Source organism: Bos mutus, chromosome 16 (assembly GCF_027580195.1).
Source record: "Bos mutus isolate GX-2022 chromosome 16, NWIPB_WYAK_1.1, whole genome shotgun sequence".
Lineage (NCBI taxonomy): Eukaryota > Metazoa > Chordata > Mammalia > Artiodactyla > Bovidae > Bos > Bos mutus.
The window spans coordinates 42,536,789-42,551,216 of NC_091632.1; the positions used below are offsets into that span (position 1 = coordinate 42,536,789).

At 43.9% G+C, this 14,428-nt stretch overlaps 1 protein-coding gene across 4 annotated transcripts in view; it reads left to right on the forward strand.

Moving 5' to 3' along the window:
* The window catches only part of RBP7 (retinol binding protein 7), a 47,601-nt gene that overhangs the window by 18,609 nt on the left and 14,564 nt on the right, over window positions 1-14,428 (forward strand). Inside the window, exon 4 of one of the 4 annotated variants that reach the window (XM_005892710.2) lies at window positions 2,033-2,321. The exons of 2 other annotated variants lie outside the window; for them this stretch is intronic. In XM_005892710.2, the coding sequence (XP_005892772.1) occupies window positions 2,033-2,083 (51 nt within the window). In that variant the 3' untranslated portion in view covers window positions 2,084-2,321. Of the gene's footprint in view, window positions 1-184; window positions 1,775-2,032; window positions 2,322-14,428 lie in introns of those variants that run through there. One more of the 4 variants, XM_070385214.1, reaches the window with a different exon arrangement.

Sequence of the window (14,428 nt, forward strand, 5' to 3'; positions counted from 1 at the left end):
ATAAACTGTGGAAAATTCTTAAAGAGGCTGGAGTACCAGACCACCTTACCTGTCTCCTGAGAAACCTGTATGTGGGTCAAGAAGCAATAGTTAGAACCTTACATGGAATAACTGGCTAGTTCAAAACTGGGAAAGGAGTAAGACAAGGCTATATTGTCACCCTGCTCATTTAACTTCTATGCAGAGTACATCATGTGAAATGCTGGGCTGGATGAATCACAAGCTGGAATCAAGATTGCTGGCAGAAATTATCAACAACCTCAGATATGCAGATGCCACCACCCTTATGTCAGAAAGTGAAGAGGAACTAAAGGGCCTCTTGATGAGGGTGAAAGAGGAGAGTGAAAAGCTTGCTTGAAACTCAATATTCAAAAAACTAACATCATGACATCTGGTCCCATCACTTCATGGAAAATAGAAGGGGAAAAACTGGAAGCAACGACAGATTTTATTTTCCTGGGCTCCAAAATCACTGTGGATGCTGACTGGAGGCATGAAATTAAAAGACGTTTGCTCCTTGGAAGGAAAGCTATGACAAACCTCTGTGTGTGTGCATGCTCAGTTGCTCAGTCATGTCTGACTCCATGCACTGGACCCCAGGCTCCTCTGACCATGGAGTTTTCCAGATAAGAACACTGGAGTGGGTTGTCATTTCCTACCCCAGGGGATCTTCCAGACCCAGTGTTCAAACCCACATCTGCTGCATCTCCTGCATTGGCAGGTGGATTCTTTACCATTGTGCCACCTGAGAAGCCCCATGACAAATCTGGAGAGTGTACTAAAAAGCAGAGACATCTCTTTGCCAACAAAGGTGTGCATAGTCAAAGCTATGATTTTTCCAATAGTCATGTGTGGATGAGAGAGTTGGGCCCACAAAGAAGACTGAACACTGAAAAATTGATGCTTTCGAATTGCTGTGCTAGAGAAGACTCTTGAGAGTCCGTTGGACTGCAAGAAGGTAAAACCAGTCGATCCTAAAGGAAATCAACTCTGAATATTCATTGGAAGTACCGTTGCTGAAGCTGAAGCTCCAATCCTTTGGCCACCTGAAGTGAAGAGCTGACTCATTGGAAAAGCCCCTGATGCTGAGAAAGATTGAATACAAAAGGAGAAGGGGACAACAGAGGATGAGATGGTTAGATAGCATCACTAACTCAATGAACATGAATTTGAGCAAAATTAGGGAGATAGTGGAGGACAGAGGAGCCAGGTGTGCTACAGTCCATGGAGTCACAAAGAGTTGGACGTGACTTAGCAACTGAACAACAATAAAGGGGTTCAGAGAACTTTCTAGTTGGCGAAGACATAGAAGTGCTGGAAGGGAGCTCGGCTAGACTGGTCATGGAAGCTCTGTATGCCCCACTCCCACCCCCACCACAATACCTTCTCCTATGCCTCTCTTCCATTTGGCTGTTCCTGAGTTACATTCTTTATAATAAACCTGTAAGTATAAGCAAAAAGTGTTTCTGTGAGCCATTCTAGCAAAGTATTGAACCTGAGAAGGGAGTTGTGGGAATCCTCGATATGGGATGATCAGTCAGATATATGGGTGACGTGATTGATTTCTGAAGTAGGAGCAATCTTATGAGACTAAGCCCTTGACCTGTGGGGTCTACACTAGCTCTGATCCTCAGTGTCCAAACTAAATTAAATTGTTGGCTGTCCAATTTGTTGTAACAGGGTTGGAGATGTGGGATTGGAAAAGACACCATGTACCTGGTGTCAAAAGTATGACTAATAATAATAACGGCTGCTGCTGCTGTTCAGTTGCTCAGTCATGTCTGACTCTTTGCTACTCTTTGGACTGAAGCCCACCAGGCTCCTCTGTCCATGGGATTCTCCAGGCAAGAATACTGGAGTGGGTTGCTATTTCCTTCTCCAGGGGATCTTCCTGACCCAGGGATCAAACCCGAGTATCCTATGTCTCCTGCATTACAGGTGGATTCTTCATTTGCTGAGCCATCGGGAAAGCCCCAATAATAATAGACTATATGCCAACTCATCTCTGTTCTCCCTTCTTCCCTATCCCTAGGAACTGTTCTGTGAAGGCCAAGTGTGCAAGCAGACATTCCAGAGAGCTTGATCTGTATCCAACAGCAGAGTCCACATGTGGGGGGAGCTTGATGAATTATATTCCATAGTGAACAGGACAGGAATGATCTGTTGGGGTTTGGTGGATGGGGCCTTGTGATCAGAGAGACGTCACACAGCCCATACCAGAAGCCATTTGGATTGTGAGAAAAATTCTCAGCTTCAATAAACCTGTCCAATGATTCTGACTTTTTCCTTCTAATTTTAATGTATCTCCTTATTTTCAGAAATATTTGGAAGGCTTCTAGGCACACCATTGACACACCAATGATGAACAAGTTGTAATTCCCACCTTCCAGGGGGTGGGCAACTGGTGGTAGGGGCCTGGGGTATTTCTGGAAGTGATCTTTAAGCTGGGACCTGAAGCAAATGTTAGCAGGAAGTATCAGGGAGCACCCTAGTCAAAAGTTGGAGGAATGTTTAAAGAACTGAAAAGATTACTTTAGCTGTAGCTTAGGGTGTGTTGGGTGGGATAGGGTGGGGAGAAATGGCAGGGGTAACTGACATGACAGTCAGTGGCTCTACTGTGAAGTATCTTGAATGCTAGGGTAAAGAGCTGAGATTTTTGTCCCTAAAGTAATAGGAAGATGGCGACCTGTATTAAGCAGATATGTACAACCAGGTTCATTCACAGAAAGTAACTCTGGGACTTCTATGGTGGTCCCATGGTTAAAAACCCACCTTCTAATGCAGAGGATGCAGGTTCAATCCCTGGTCAGGGAACTAAAATCCCATGTATCCCAACCAAAGAGAAGCCCATGCACTGCAACTAAAACCAGATGCAACCAAAAATAAATAAATATATGCCTTAAAAATAATAATAAAGTAATTCTGACTGCTGAGGGAAGAAAGGATTGTAGGTGGGGGGTGCAATTCAAGAGGCAGTTTAGAAAACCCGATAGAAATCAGAGTGTAAGCTGACATTGTTCAGGATCACCCAGACCCCAGGTCTGAAAAATAGAGAAATAGACTATTGGGCCTTGGAGGGAAGTAACAAGGTATATACGAGGCAGAATCTATAATCCAATGAGATGGATGTGATAGAGGGATGCTGGCTGGGGGAAGAATCAAGGAGGTGCTCTGTTTTGGATCAGGCAGTTATAGCAAGGTTGAGGCCCATTAAAAGAAAATAACAGGACTTCTCTGGTGGCTCAGTGGTAAAGAATCTACCCGCCAATTGTCGACTTAAAAAAGAGGTACAACTTGAGAGTTGTGAGTTAAGTTTTATTTGGGGCAAAATGAGGACTGCAGCCCGGAAGGCAGCATCTCAGATATCTCTGAGAGACTGCTCCAAAGCGGCAGTGGGGGAAAGTCAATATACAAGGTTTTGGTGAAGGGGGAGTTCAATACCATGAAGCACTCAATTTACAAAAGGTTTTTGTTAGTCATGAGGGTCTGATGTCACCATGAAGGGATCTAGTGCTTCTCTATCTATGTATGAGGAGATGCAAGGATTGAGACACTGGTCATAGCAAACACCCTCTTCCAACAACACAAGAGAAGATTCTACACATGGACATCACCAGATGGTCAACACCAATATCTGATTGATTATATTCTTTGCAGCCAAAGATGGAGAAGCTCTATACAGTCAGCAAAAACAAGACTAGGAGCTGACTATGGCTCAGATCATGAGCTCCTTATTGTCAAATTCAGACTTAAATTGAAAAAAGTAGGGAAAACCACTAGACCATTCAGGTATGACCTATATCAAATCCCTTATGATTATACAGTGGAAGTGAGAAATAGATTTAAGGGACTAGATCTGATATACAGACTGCCTGATGAACTATGGACTGAGGTTCATGACATTGTACAGGAGACAGGGATCAAGACCATCCCCATGGAAAAGAAATGCAAAAAAGCAAAATGGCTGTCTGGGGAGGCCTTACAAATAGCTGTGAAAAGAAGAGAAGCGAAAAGCAAAGGAGAAAAGGAAAGATATAAGCATCTGAATGCAGAGTTCCAAAGAACAGCAAGAAGAGATAAGAAAGCTTTCCTCAGAGATCAATGCAAAGAAATAGAGGAAAACAACAGAATGGGAAAGACTAGAGATCTCTTCAAGAAAATTCGAGATACCAATGGAACATTTCATGCAAAGATGGGCTCAATAAAGGACAGAAATGGTATGGACCTAACAGAAGCAGAAGATATTAAGAAGAGGTGGCAAGAATACACAGAAGAACTATACAAAAAAGATCTTCATGACCAAGATAATCATGATGGTGTGATCACTCACCTAGAGCCAGACATCCTGGAATGTGAAGTCAAGTGGGCCTTAGAAAGCATCACTACAAACAAAGCTAGTGAAGGTGATGGAATTCCAATCGAGCTATTTCAAATCCTGAAAGATGATGCTGTGAAAGTGCTGCACTCAACATGCCAGCAAATTTGGAAAACTCAGCAGTGGCCACAGGACTGGAAAAGGTCAGTTTTAATTCCAAACCCAAAAAAAGCCAATGCCAAAGAATGCTCAAACTACCACACAATTGCACACATTACTTTACTAGTAAAGTAATGCTCAAAATTCTCCAAGCCAGGCTTCAGCAATACATGAACCGTGAACTTCCTGATGTTCAAGCTGGTTTTAGAAAAGGCAGAGGAACCAGAGGTCAAATTGCCAACATCCGCTGGATCATGGAAAAAGCAAGAGAGTTCCAGAAAAACATCTATTTCTGCTTTATTGACTATGCCAAAGCCTTTGACTATGTGGATCACAATAAACTGTGGAAAACTCTGAAAGAGAAGGGAATACCAGGCCACCTGACCCGCCTCTTGAGAAACCTATATGCAGGTCAGGAAGCAACAGTTAGAACTGGACATGGAACAACAGACTGGTTCCAAATAGGAAAAGGAGTACATCAAGGCTGTATATTGTCACCCTGCTTATTTAACTTCTATGCAGAGTACATCATGAGAAACACTGGGCTGGAAGAAGCACAAGCTGGAATCAAGATTGCCGGGAGAAATATCAATAACCTCAGATATGCAGATGACACCACCCTTATGGCAGAAAGTGAAGAGGAACTAAAAAGCCTCTTGATGAAAGTGAAAGTGGAGAGTGAAAAAGTTGGCTTAAAGCTCAACATTCAGAAAATGAAGATCATGGCATATGGTTCCATCACTTCATGGGAAATGGATGGGGAAACAGTAGAAACAGTGTCAGACTTTATTTTTTGGGGCTCCAAAATCACTACAGATGGTAACTGGAGCAATGAAATTAAAAGATGCTTACTCCTTGGAAGGAAAGTTATGACCAACCTAGATAGCATATTGAAAAGCAGAGACATTACTTTGTCAACAAAGGTCCGTCTAGTCAAGGCTATGGTTTTTCCAGTGGTCATGTATGGATGTGAGAGTTGGACTGTGAAGAAAGCTGAGCGCCGAAGAATTGATGCTTTTGAACTGTGGTGTTGGAGAAGACTCTTGAGAGTCCCTTGGACTGCAAGGAGATCCAACCAGTCCATTCTGAAGGAGATCAGCCTTGGGATTTCTTTGAAAGGAATGATGCTAAAGCTGAAACTCCAATACTTTGGCCACCTCATGCGAAGAGTTGACTCATTGGAAAAGACTCTGATGCTGGGAGGGATTGGGGGCAGGAGGAGAAGGGGATGACAGAGGATGAGATGGCTGGATGGCATCACCGACTCGATGGACGTGAGTTTGAGTGAACTCCGGGAAATGGTGATGGACAGGGAGGCCTGGCATGCTGCGATTTTTGGAGTTGCAAAGAGTCGGACATGACTGAGCGACTGAACTGAACTGAACTGAAGGATTGAGATCATAAATTCTGTTGCTAAAAACATCCAACTATCTAAAGACCTGTCCACCAGATTCCCTGGAGCACAGAGTGCCTCACTCCACCCTGAACTCCCTCTGGGGTTGTTGGAGGTCAACAGCTATAGCAGCGTGGGGTTCAATCTCCACAGAGGCAGATGGCAAATGCCTTTGTTGTTCAGTCGTTGGCAATGCTCTTGGTAAGTGCCAATTTGTAGTTGACACAATGCAGAAGGTTCGATCTCTGATCTAGGAAGATCCCATATGCCACAAGCAACTAAGCCCATGCACCACAACTATTGAACCTGTTAGGTAGGTAGAATAGGGAAAAGGAGTCCAAAATGGCGGTGGCTAAAAGGCAAGGAAGGTCAAAGGAAGGTCCAAGGACCAGAGTGAAGACTTCAGGCAGAAGAAACAGCACTCCTGGCTAAGCCCAATTTGCATAGGGCAGGCCCAGGTGGAGGAACAACATATAAAAGGAGGAGCCAAAGCGCTTTCTCACAAACTCTCTCTCTCCCCGCGCACATGCGCTCTTTCTCTCTCTCACTCTCTCTTTCTCACTCACTCTCTCTCTCTCCCCCCCGTGTGTGTGCGCGCGCTCTCTCTCTCTCTCTCTCTCCCCCTCCCTCCCTCTCTCTCTCTCCCTCCTCCCCTCTCTTCTCTTCGAGTCTTGGATTCTCCTGCTATCTTCTAAATAAAATGGAGCTGTAACACTGATTTGCCTAAGAGCTGTAGCATGGTTTGTCCAAGACTCGAGAGCTGTGACACGCCGAGGGCTTTAATGTTCGTTGCTCCAAATCTTTGTTGTGACAAGACAAAGAACCGAGGAACATACACTCATGCGCAGACATTAAAGCAGTTCTGGGCTTAAATAAAAAAGCATTTTATGTGACTAAGACTAAGGAATATAGAGAAAAAAAAAGTTTGTCCTTTCCTTCTCGTTAAGAAAGAACTCCAGACCCCTCTCTCCTCAGGGACCCCTGGACTTCTTATCAACCTGCCTAGGAATTGACTCTCTCATTGTGAAGCACATAAACTATGCATATGGATGATACATATAAACTATGCAAAGTCTGGGACATTGTATTTAAAGAGAGAAGAGAGAAATCTGAGGTACAAATCCCACAGTCCTGGGACCAGAGGGGCTGGAGAAATAAGATGGCATCAGGGAAGCGAAGGAAGGAAATATTTCAGGATTGAGGAGTGTTGAGCATTTGCTGAGATGACCAAGGTATCCATAAGGTGAGACAGAGGATTTTGCCATGTGGGTGAGGATAGTTTAACAGTGAAGTTGGTCCTGAAGATGCACATGAATGGTTATGGAACCAGAAGAGGTGAAGGGGTACAGACAGTGAGAAGCCAAAGGAATGTGGCAGTAGGACTTTCCTGGTGGCCTGGTGGTTAAGAATCTACCTGTTAATGCAGAGGACATGAGTTCGGTCCCTGGGCCAGCAAGATCCCACATCCCCTAGGGCAACTAAGCCACAACAACTCTAGAGCCTGTGCTCTGCAACAAGAGAAGCCACTGCAATGAGAAGCTTGCATATCGCAACTAGATAGTAGCCCCTACTTGCTGCATCTAGAGAAAGCCTGCTTGCAGCAGTGAAGACCCAGCACAGTCACAAATAAATAAGTAATAATAATGGTTAAAAAAGAAAAAAGAAGGAAGCTGGTGGTAGTGTCAGGGAATCTTAGCAGGGAGCAACTTGACAAGATGGGCGGAACTGATGGACCATAGAGCACCTGCCAGATAAGGCAAGTCAGGAAAGGAGTTACAGTTAGGACTTGGCAGTCACTATGTGCTAGGCTGTAAGCCGGGCTTTAGGGATTCCATGGACAACAGCAGAGGAAAGGTCTGTGCCCCTAAGGAGCTTACAGTCTGCTGGTGATGACAGAAATTTATAGGAAGTTAAAGTCTGAGTATCAGATACAACTCTTGTTTTAAATGTGGATGAAAAATATGGCCTGCCATTTCAGTAAACCAAAGATATTCCAGCCATCCAGCCAGCAGCCACTGCAGCCACCCCCAACTGTGCACCCTGAGGGGACTCAGGATGGAGAAAAATAGGATACTGGCCCAGCAGCGTTAAACTGCATATCAAAGGAATGATTTCAATGAGCCCAGACTCTGGCATCTTCCCGTACATAGAAAAGTGCTAAATTCATTAACTTGAGATGTCTGCTTAGAGATGAGATGTCTTAATTAAAGAAAAAAAAATTAACTAACAATAATCTTTTGATGTCCTGACTACCTGGTTTGCAAAAACTACTATACATCCTGGATCCCACCTTACTTCTTCAGAGAAGTCTCTCAGAGCTGAGAGGTGGTGTCCCAGGCTAAGTCCTTGGTAAGTGGGCCAAATAAAACATAATTCTCAACTTTTAGGTTGTTCATTTCAGTTTACATGAATAACAGACACCGAGTTGTGAGTTTGACTTTAGAAGCAGTGAGCTTGCAGCCAAATGAAGTCAGAAGACAGTTGTAGATTCAATCAGATATCGTGATCCCACCATAGAGAAAGAACATGAGGTTTTTTTTCAGGATGTTATGGTTCATTGTTCACATGCTAGGTTGTATTGGACTCTTTGCCACCCCATGGATTACACACCAGGCTTTCCTGTCCTTCCCTATCACCTGTAGTTTGTTCAAACTCGTGTCCATTGAGTCAGTGAGGCGATCCAACCATTTCATCCACTCTTATCCCCTTCTCCTCCTGCCCTCAATCTTTCTGAGCATCAGGGTCTTTCCAATGAGTCAGTTCTTCCCATCAGGTGGCCAAAGTATTGGAGCTTCAGTTTCAACATCAGTTCTTCCAATGAATATTCAGGGTTGATTTTGTTTAGGATTGACTGGTTTAATCTCCTTGCTGGCCAAGGGACTCTCAAGAGTCTTTGCCAGCACCACAATTAAAAAATATCAATTCTTTGGCACTCAGCCTACTTTATTGTCCAACTCTCAAATCTGTACCTGACTACTGGGAAAATCACAGTTTTGACTGTACGGACCTTTGTTTCCAAAGTAATGTCTCTGCTTTTTAATACGCTGTCTAGCTTGATCATAGCTTTTCTTCCAAGGAGCAAACGTCTTTTAATTTGGTGACTGCAGTCACTGTCCGCAGTGATTTTGGCCCCCAAGACAATAAAATCTGCCACTGTTTCCACTTTTTTCCCATCTATTTGCCATGAAGTGATGGGACCGGATGCCATGATCTTAATTTTTTGAATGTTGGCTTTTAAGCCAGCTTCTTCACTCTCCTCTTTCACCTTCATCAACAGGTTCTTTAATTCCTCTTTGTTTTCTGCCATTAGGGTGGTGTCATCTGCATATCTGAGGTTGTTGATACTTCTCTCAGCAATCTTGATTCCAGCTTGTGATTCATTCAGGCTGGAATTTCGCATGATGTACTCTGTATGTAAGTTAAGTAAGTAGGGTGACAATATACAGCCTTTCCCAATTTGGAAGCAGTCCATTGTTCCATGTCCGGTTCTAACTGTTGCTTCTTGACCTGCATACAAGTTTCTCAGGAGGCAGGTAAAGTGATCTGGAATTCCCATCTCTTTAAAGAACTTCCCACAGTTTGGTGTAATCCACATAGCCAAAATCTTTAGAATAATCAATAAAGCAGAAGTAGATGTTTTTCTGGAATTCTCTTGCTTTTTCTATGATCCAATAGATGTTGGCAATTTGATCTCTGGTTCCTCTGCCTTTTCTAAATCCAATTTGTATATCTGGAAATTATCAGGTCATGTACTGTTGAAGCCTAGCTTGAAGGATTTTGAGCATTACCTTGATAGCATATGAGATGAGTGCAATTGTGCGGTAGTTTGAACATTCTTTGGCATTGCCTTTCTTTGGGATTGAAATGAAAACTGACCTTTTCCAGTCCTGTGGCCACTGCTGAGTTTTCCAAATTTGCTGGCATATTGAGTGCAGCACTTTCACACCATCATCTTTTAGGATTTGAAATAGTTAGGATGGAATTCCATCACCTCCACTGACTTTGTTCATAGTAATGCTTCCTAAGGCCCACTTGACTTCGCACTCCAGGATGTCTGGCTCTAGTTGAGTGACCACACCATTGTGGTTATCTGGGTCATTAAGATCTTTTTTGTATAGTTCTTCTGTATATTCTTGCCACCTTTTCTTAATATCTTCTGCTTCTGTTAGGTCCTTGCCATTTCTTTCCTTTATTGTACTCATCTTTGCATGAAATGTTCCCTTGTTACCTCTAATTTTCTTGAAGAGATCTCTAGTCTTTCCCATTCTATTGTTTTCCTCTATTTATTTGCACAGATCACCAAGGAAGGCTTTCTTATCTCTCCTTGCTGTTCTTTGGAACTCTGCATTCAGTTGGGTATATCTTTCCGTTTCTCCTTTGCTTTTCACTTCTCTTCTTTTTTCAGCTATTTGTAAGACCTCCTCAGACAACCATTTTGCCTTCTAGCATTTCTTTTTCTTTGGGATGGTTTTAGTAAGTGTATTAAGTAAGGCTGTAGATCTAATAAGATTTGAGAAATTACATAGTGAGTAACCCAAATCAGAGACTGTGGGCCATGAAACCACCATTTTTTTAATTTATAGAAAATTCCTAACGTAACAGCTTTGCTTTGAGGCAGTTTGAAACAATAAGCTCTGGTGGGAAAGCAAAGTTTTATCAGCATTTATTAATTTATCCAAATATGGAAATTCCCTGGTGGTCCAGTGGTTAGTATTCCTCACTTCCACTGTGGTGGCCCCTGGTTCAATTCCTGCTCTGGGAACTAAGATCCTGCAAGCCATGCAGTACAGCCAAAAAGACCCACCCCCACAAAAAAAAAATAAACAAAAATTCTGAAGGACCTGCTATCCCCAGGACTGTGCTATTTCTTGGAATTTTTTTAGCACTGAAAAATTCTTCCCCTCATGGACCAAAGGGAGGAGACAGATAAAAAAATATGTTAAAAAAAATGCAGTGATATGTGCTATAAAAAAAAGAAAGAAATCGGGATAGATAAAACAATGTTGATGGTGCCTTTTTAAGCAAGATGGTTAAGAAAATCTCTTAATCGTGACATTTAGGCAGGGGCATAAGGCAAGGAAGTGCTTCCCTGGTGGCTCAGATGGTAAAGAATCTGCCTGCAATGCAGGAGACCCAGGTTAGATCCTTGGGTCAGGAAGATCCCCTGGAGAAGGACATGGAAACTCACTCCAGTAATCTTGCCTGGAGAATTCCATGGACAGAGGAGCCTAGCGGGTTACAGTCCATAGGGTAGCAAAGAGTCGGATATGACAGAACGACTAACACATTCACAGTTTCACTTTCACATTAGACAAGGAAACAAGTTTTGTAGAGAGATGGAGGACAAGAGAACAAGTGCAAAGGGCCTGAAGTGAAAGGATATCTGCTCGTGGGATGTAGCAAAAGGCAGAGGAAGCAAAAGACAAAGAGTAGGAGATGAGATGGCCCTTGGCAGACCGAGGCGACTTTGGGCAATCTTATCTGCTAGACCGCTGCTTGGGAGCACCTGGAACTTCAGCGTATGAGACAGAGCAGTTTTTGTTGTTTGCTTTTTGTTTTGTTCAGCCCTTCAAGACACCAAGTTATGGGGCTCAAAGGTCACAGGAAAAGAGAATCACTTTTAGCAAAGGTATGCTCCCTTCCAGCTTCCCAGGTGGCTCAGTGGTAAAGAATCTGCTTGCCAAGCAAGAGATGCTGGTTTGATCCCTGGGTCAGGAAGATCCCCTGCAGAAGGAAATGGTAACCCACTCCAGTATTCTTGCCTGGGAAATCCCATGAACAGAGGAGCCTGGAGGGCTACTGTCCATGGGGTCGCAAAGAGTGGGAAGAGGCTTATTGACTAAACAACAACATGCTCCCTTCCACCTCCATCTGCAGGTCCACCAACTCTAGAATGGCTGGCTCTGCTCCATTCCTCTATTATAGGTCTTGAATTAAAGCTGCAACAAGTAATCAGCAATAGTTTGTCCTTGTTTTCTCTTTCTCTTTCCTCTCATGTTATGACTAGGAAACATTTCTTTAAAAAAAAAAAAATCCAAGCTTATCCCACGTACCAAATCAAGGTAGGAGTTGTAGTTTGAACAAACCCTCATTCCTTTACCCTTGCAGATGTATGTTTCTTCAGGCATTTTATTAAAAGTTTTAAGCGTTAGAAATTCAACTCTTCTCCTGTTCCAAGGACAAATCTGGTATACAGCTTCCAATGGGTCTTATTTTGGCTCCAGTGATGAAGGGCTCAGAAACTAGCCACCACGAGGGCGTTTTTGTTTCAATCAGGAGAGATGCACCGAGAGAGGGCTGCTGGGATTTTTCTGGGCGGCTCTGAGAGCAGCTGCTACGCGTCCCGCCACGTGGGAGGGTGAGGCGCTGAGGCTGTTTATTCCCCAAAGTTACCGCTGGCCATCCTGTGCCGGCCTCTGCAAAGAGCTAGCACTTTGGGAGAGCAGCAGTGAAATAGATGAAATAGAGTAAAATTGGGGAGTCCTCCGGACGCGGGCTGTGCCAACCTGGGAAGCAAAGGAAGGCTTCCGGGAGGGCAGGAGTTTTCGGGCAACCGTGCGCACTGCAGAGCAGGCAGCGTCTTGCGCCACCCAAACAGGGGGAGGGGCCGGAGAGTCCAGTAGAGGAACCCCGCCAGGGAATTTGCATTTACGGCAGCCTGGGGTGGAGTGACTTGTCTTAGGTAGCTTGCGGATGCTGCAGAGGAGCCGGGAGACCTCAAGGCGCCCCCTTCTGGACGAGCCTCGCATCCTCTTCCCCCTGGCACTGGAGGAGGGAGGGCCCTTAATGTTCTTATGTTCTTTTCTTTTTTCTTCTCTTTTTTTCTGTGATTTTTAAAAATTATGGTAAACTATACATAACCCAAAATTTAGCCATTTGTAAGAGTACAGTTCAGTAGCATTAACCCATTCACATTCTTGTTAAACTACCACCACTAGCCATCTCCAGAACTTTTTCATTTTCCCAAATTGAAATTCTGTCCCCATGAAACAACTTCCCAATCCTCCTCCTCCTAGCCTGTGGCAACCTCCATTCTACTTTCTGCATGTGGAATCATATGTTTATTCTTTTGCGTCTGGCAACTTTTACACAGCATGTCTTCAAGGTTCATCCATGCTGTAGCCGGTGTTAGAATTTCCTTCCCTTTAAAGGCTCCACTGTATTGTATGAATGTACCACATTTTGTGTACCCATTCATCTCTCAATGGATATTTGGGCTGTTCAACCTTTTGGCTGTTGTGAATAATGCTGCTGTGAACATAGGTGTACAAATACCCATTCGAGTCCCTGCTTTCAATTATTTTGAGTATATTTTTTTGTTGTTGTTTAGTCCCTAAGCTGTGTCTGAGTCTTTTGTGACCCCATGGACTGTAGACCACCAGGCTCCTCTGTCCATGAGATTTCCCAGGCAAGAACACTGGAATAGGTTGCTATTTTCTGCTCCAGGGGATCTTCCCAATCCAGGGATTGAACCCTCCTCTCCTGCATTGCAGGTGGATTCTTAATTCTGCGTTTAACTTTTTGAGGAACTGCCAACTGTGTACCATAGCAGCAATGCAGTTTACATTCTCACCAACAGTGCACAAGGGTTCCAGTTTCTTCACATTCTTACTGACAAGTGTTTTCTGCTTTTTTTGGTACAATAGCCATCCTGCTGCTGCTGCTGCTGCTAAGTCACTTCAGTCGTGTCCGACTCTGTGTGACCCCATAGACGGCAGCCCACCAGGATCCCCTGTCCCTGGGATTCTCCAGGCAAGAACACTGGAGTGGGTTGCCATTTCCTTCTCCAATGCATGAAAGTGAAAAGTGAAAGTGAAGTTGCTCAGTCATGTCCGAGTCTTAGTGACCCCATGGACTGCAGCCTACCAGGCTCCTCCGTCCATGGGATTTTCCAGGCAAGAGTACTGGAGTGGGGTACTTTGCCAGTGCCTTCTCTGAATAGCCATCCTAGTGGGTGCATTTTTAAAAATTGTGGTAATTTATTAATACACGTAACAAAGTTTACCATTTTAACTTTTTTGTGTGCAGTGCACAGCATCTGGGATCTTAAGCCAATTCTTCAGCAGCAGAAGCTCAGACTCTTAATCACTGGACCACCAAGGAAGTCCCTTTTTGACTATTTTACTTACTGATGGCAGTAAGTACACTCACAATGCTGTGCAGTCATCACCACTGTCTAATTCTAGAACTTTCTTATTACCTCACATGGAAACCCCTTACCAATTACCAGTCAACTCCTTCCCCACAACCCCTAGAATTCATGAATCTACCTTCTGTGGAATGGCCTTTTCTGAAGTTTTCATATAAATGGAATTCTATGATACGCAGTGTTTTGTGTTCCCACAACAGTCCCTTCAGGTTCAAATGGAATGACTGACAGAACTCAAGAGAGTACTTTACTTACTGTAACTGATGTTGAAAACACGGCCTCTGTGCTGAACTGAATCTTCAGTTCAGTTCAGTTGCTCAGTCGTGTCCAACTCTTTGCCACCCCATGGACTGCAGCACGCCAGGCTTCCCTGTCCATCACCAACTCCTGGAGCTTGCTCAAACTCATGTCC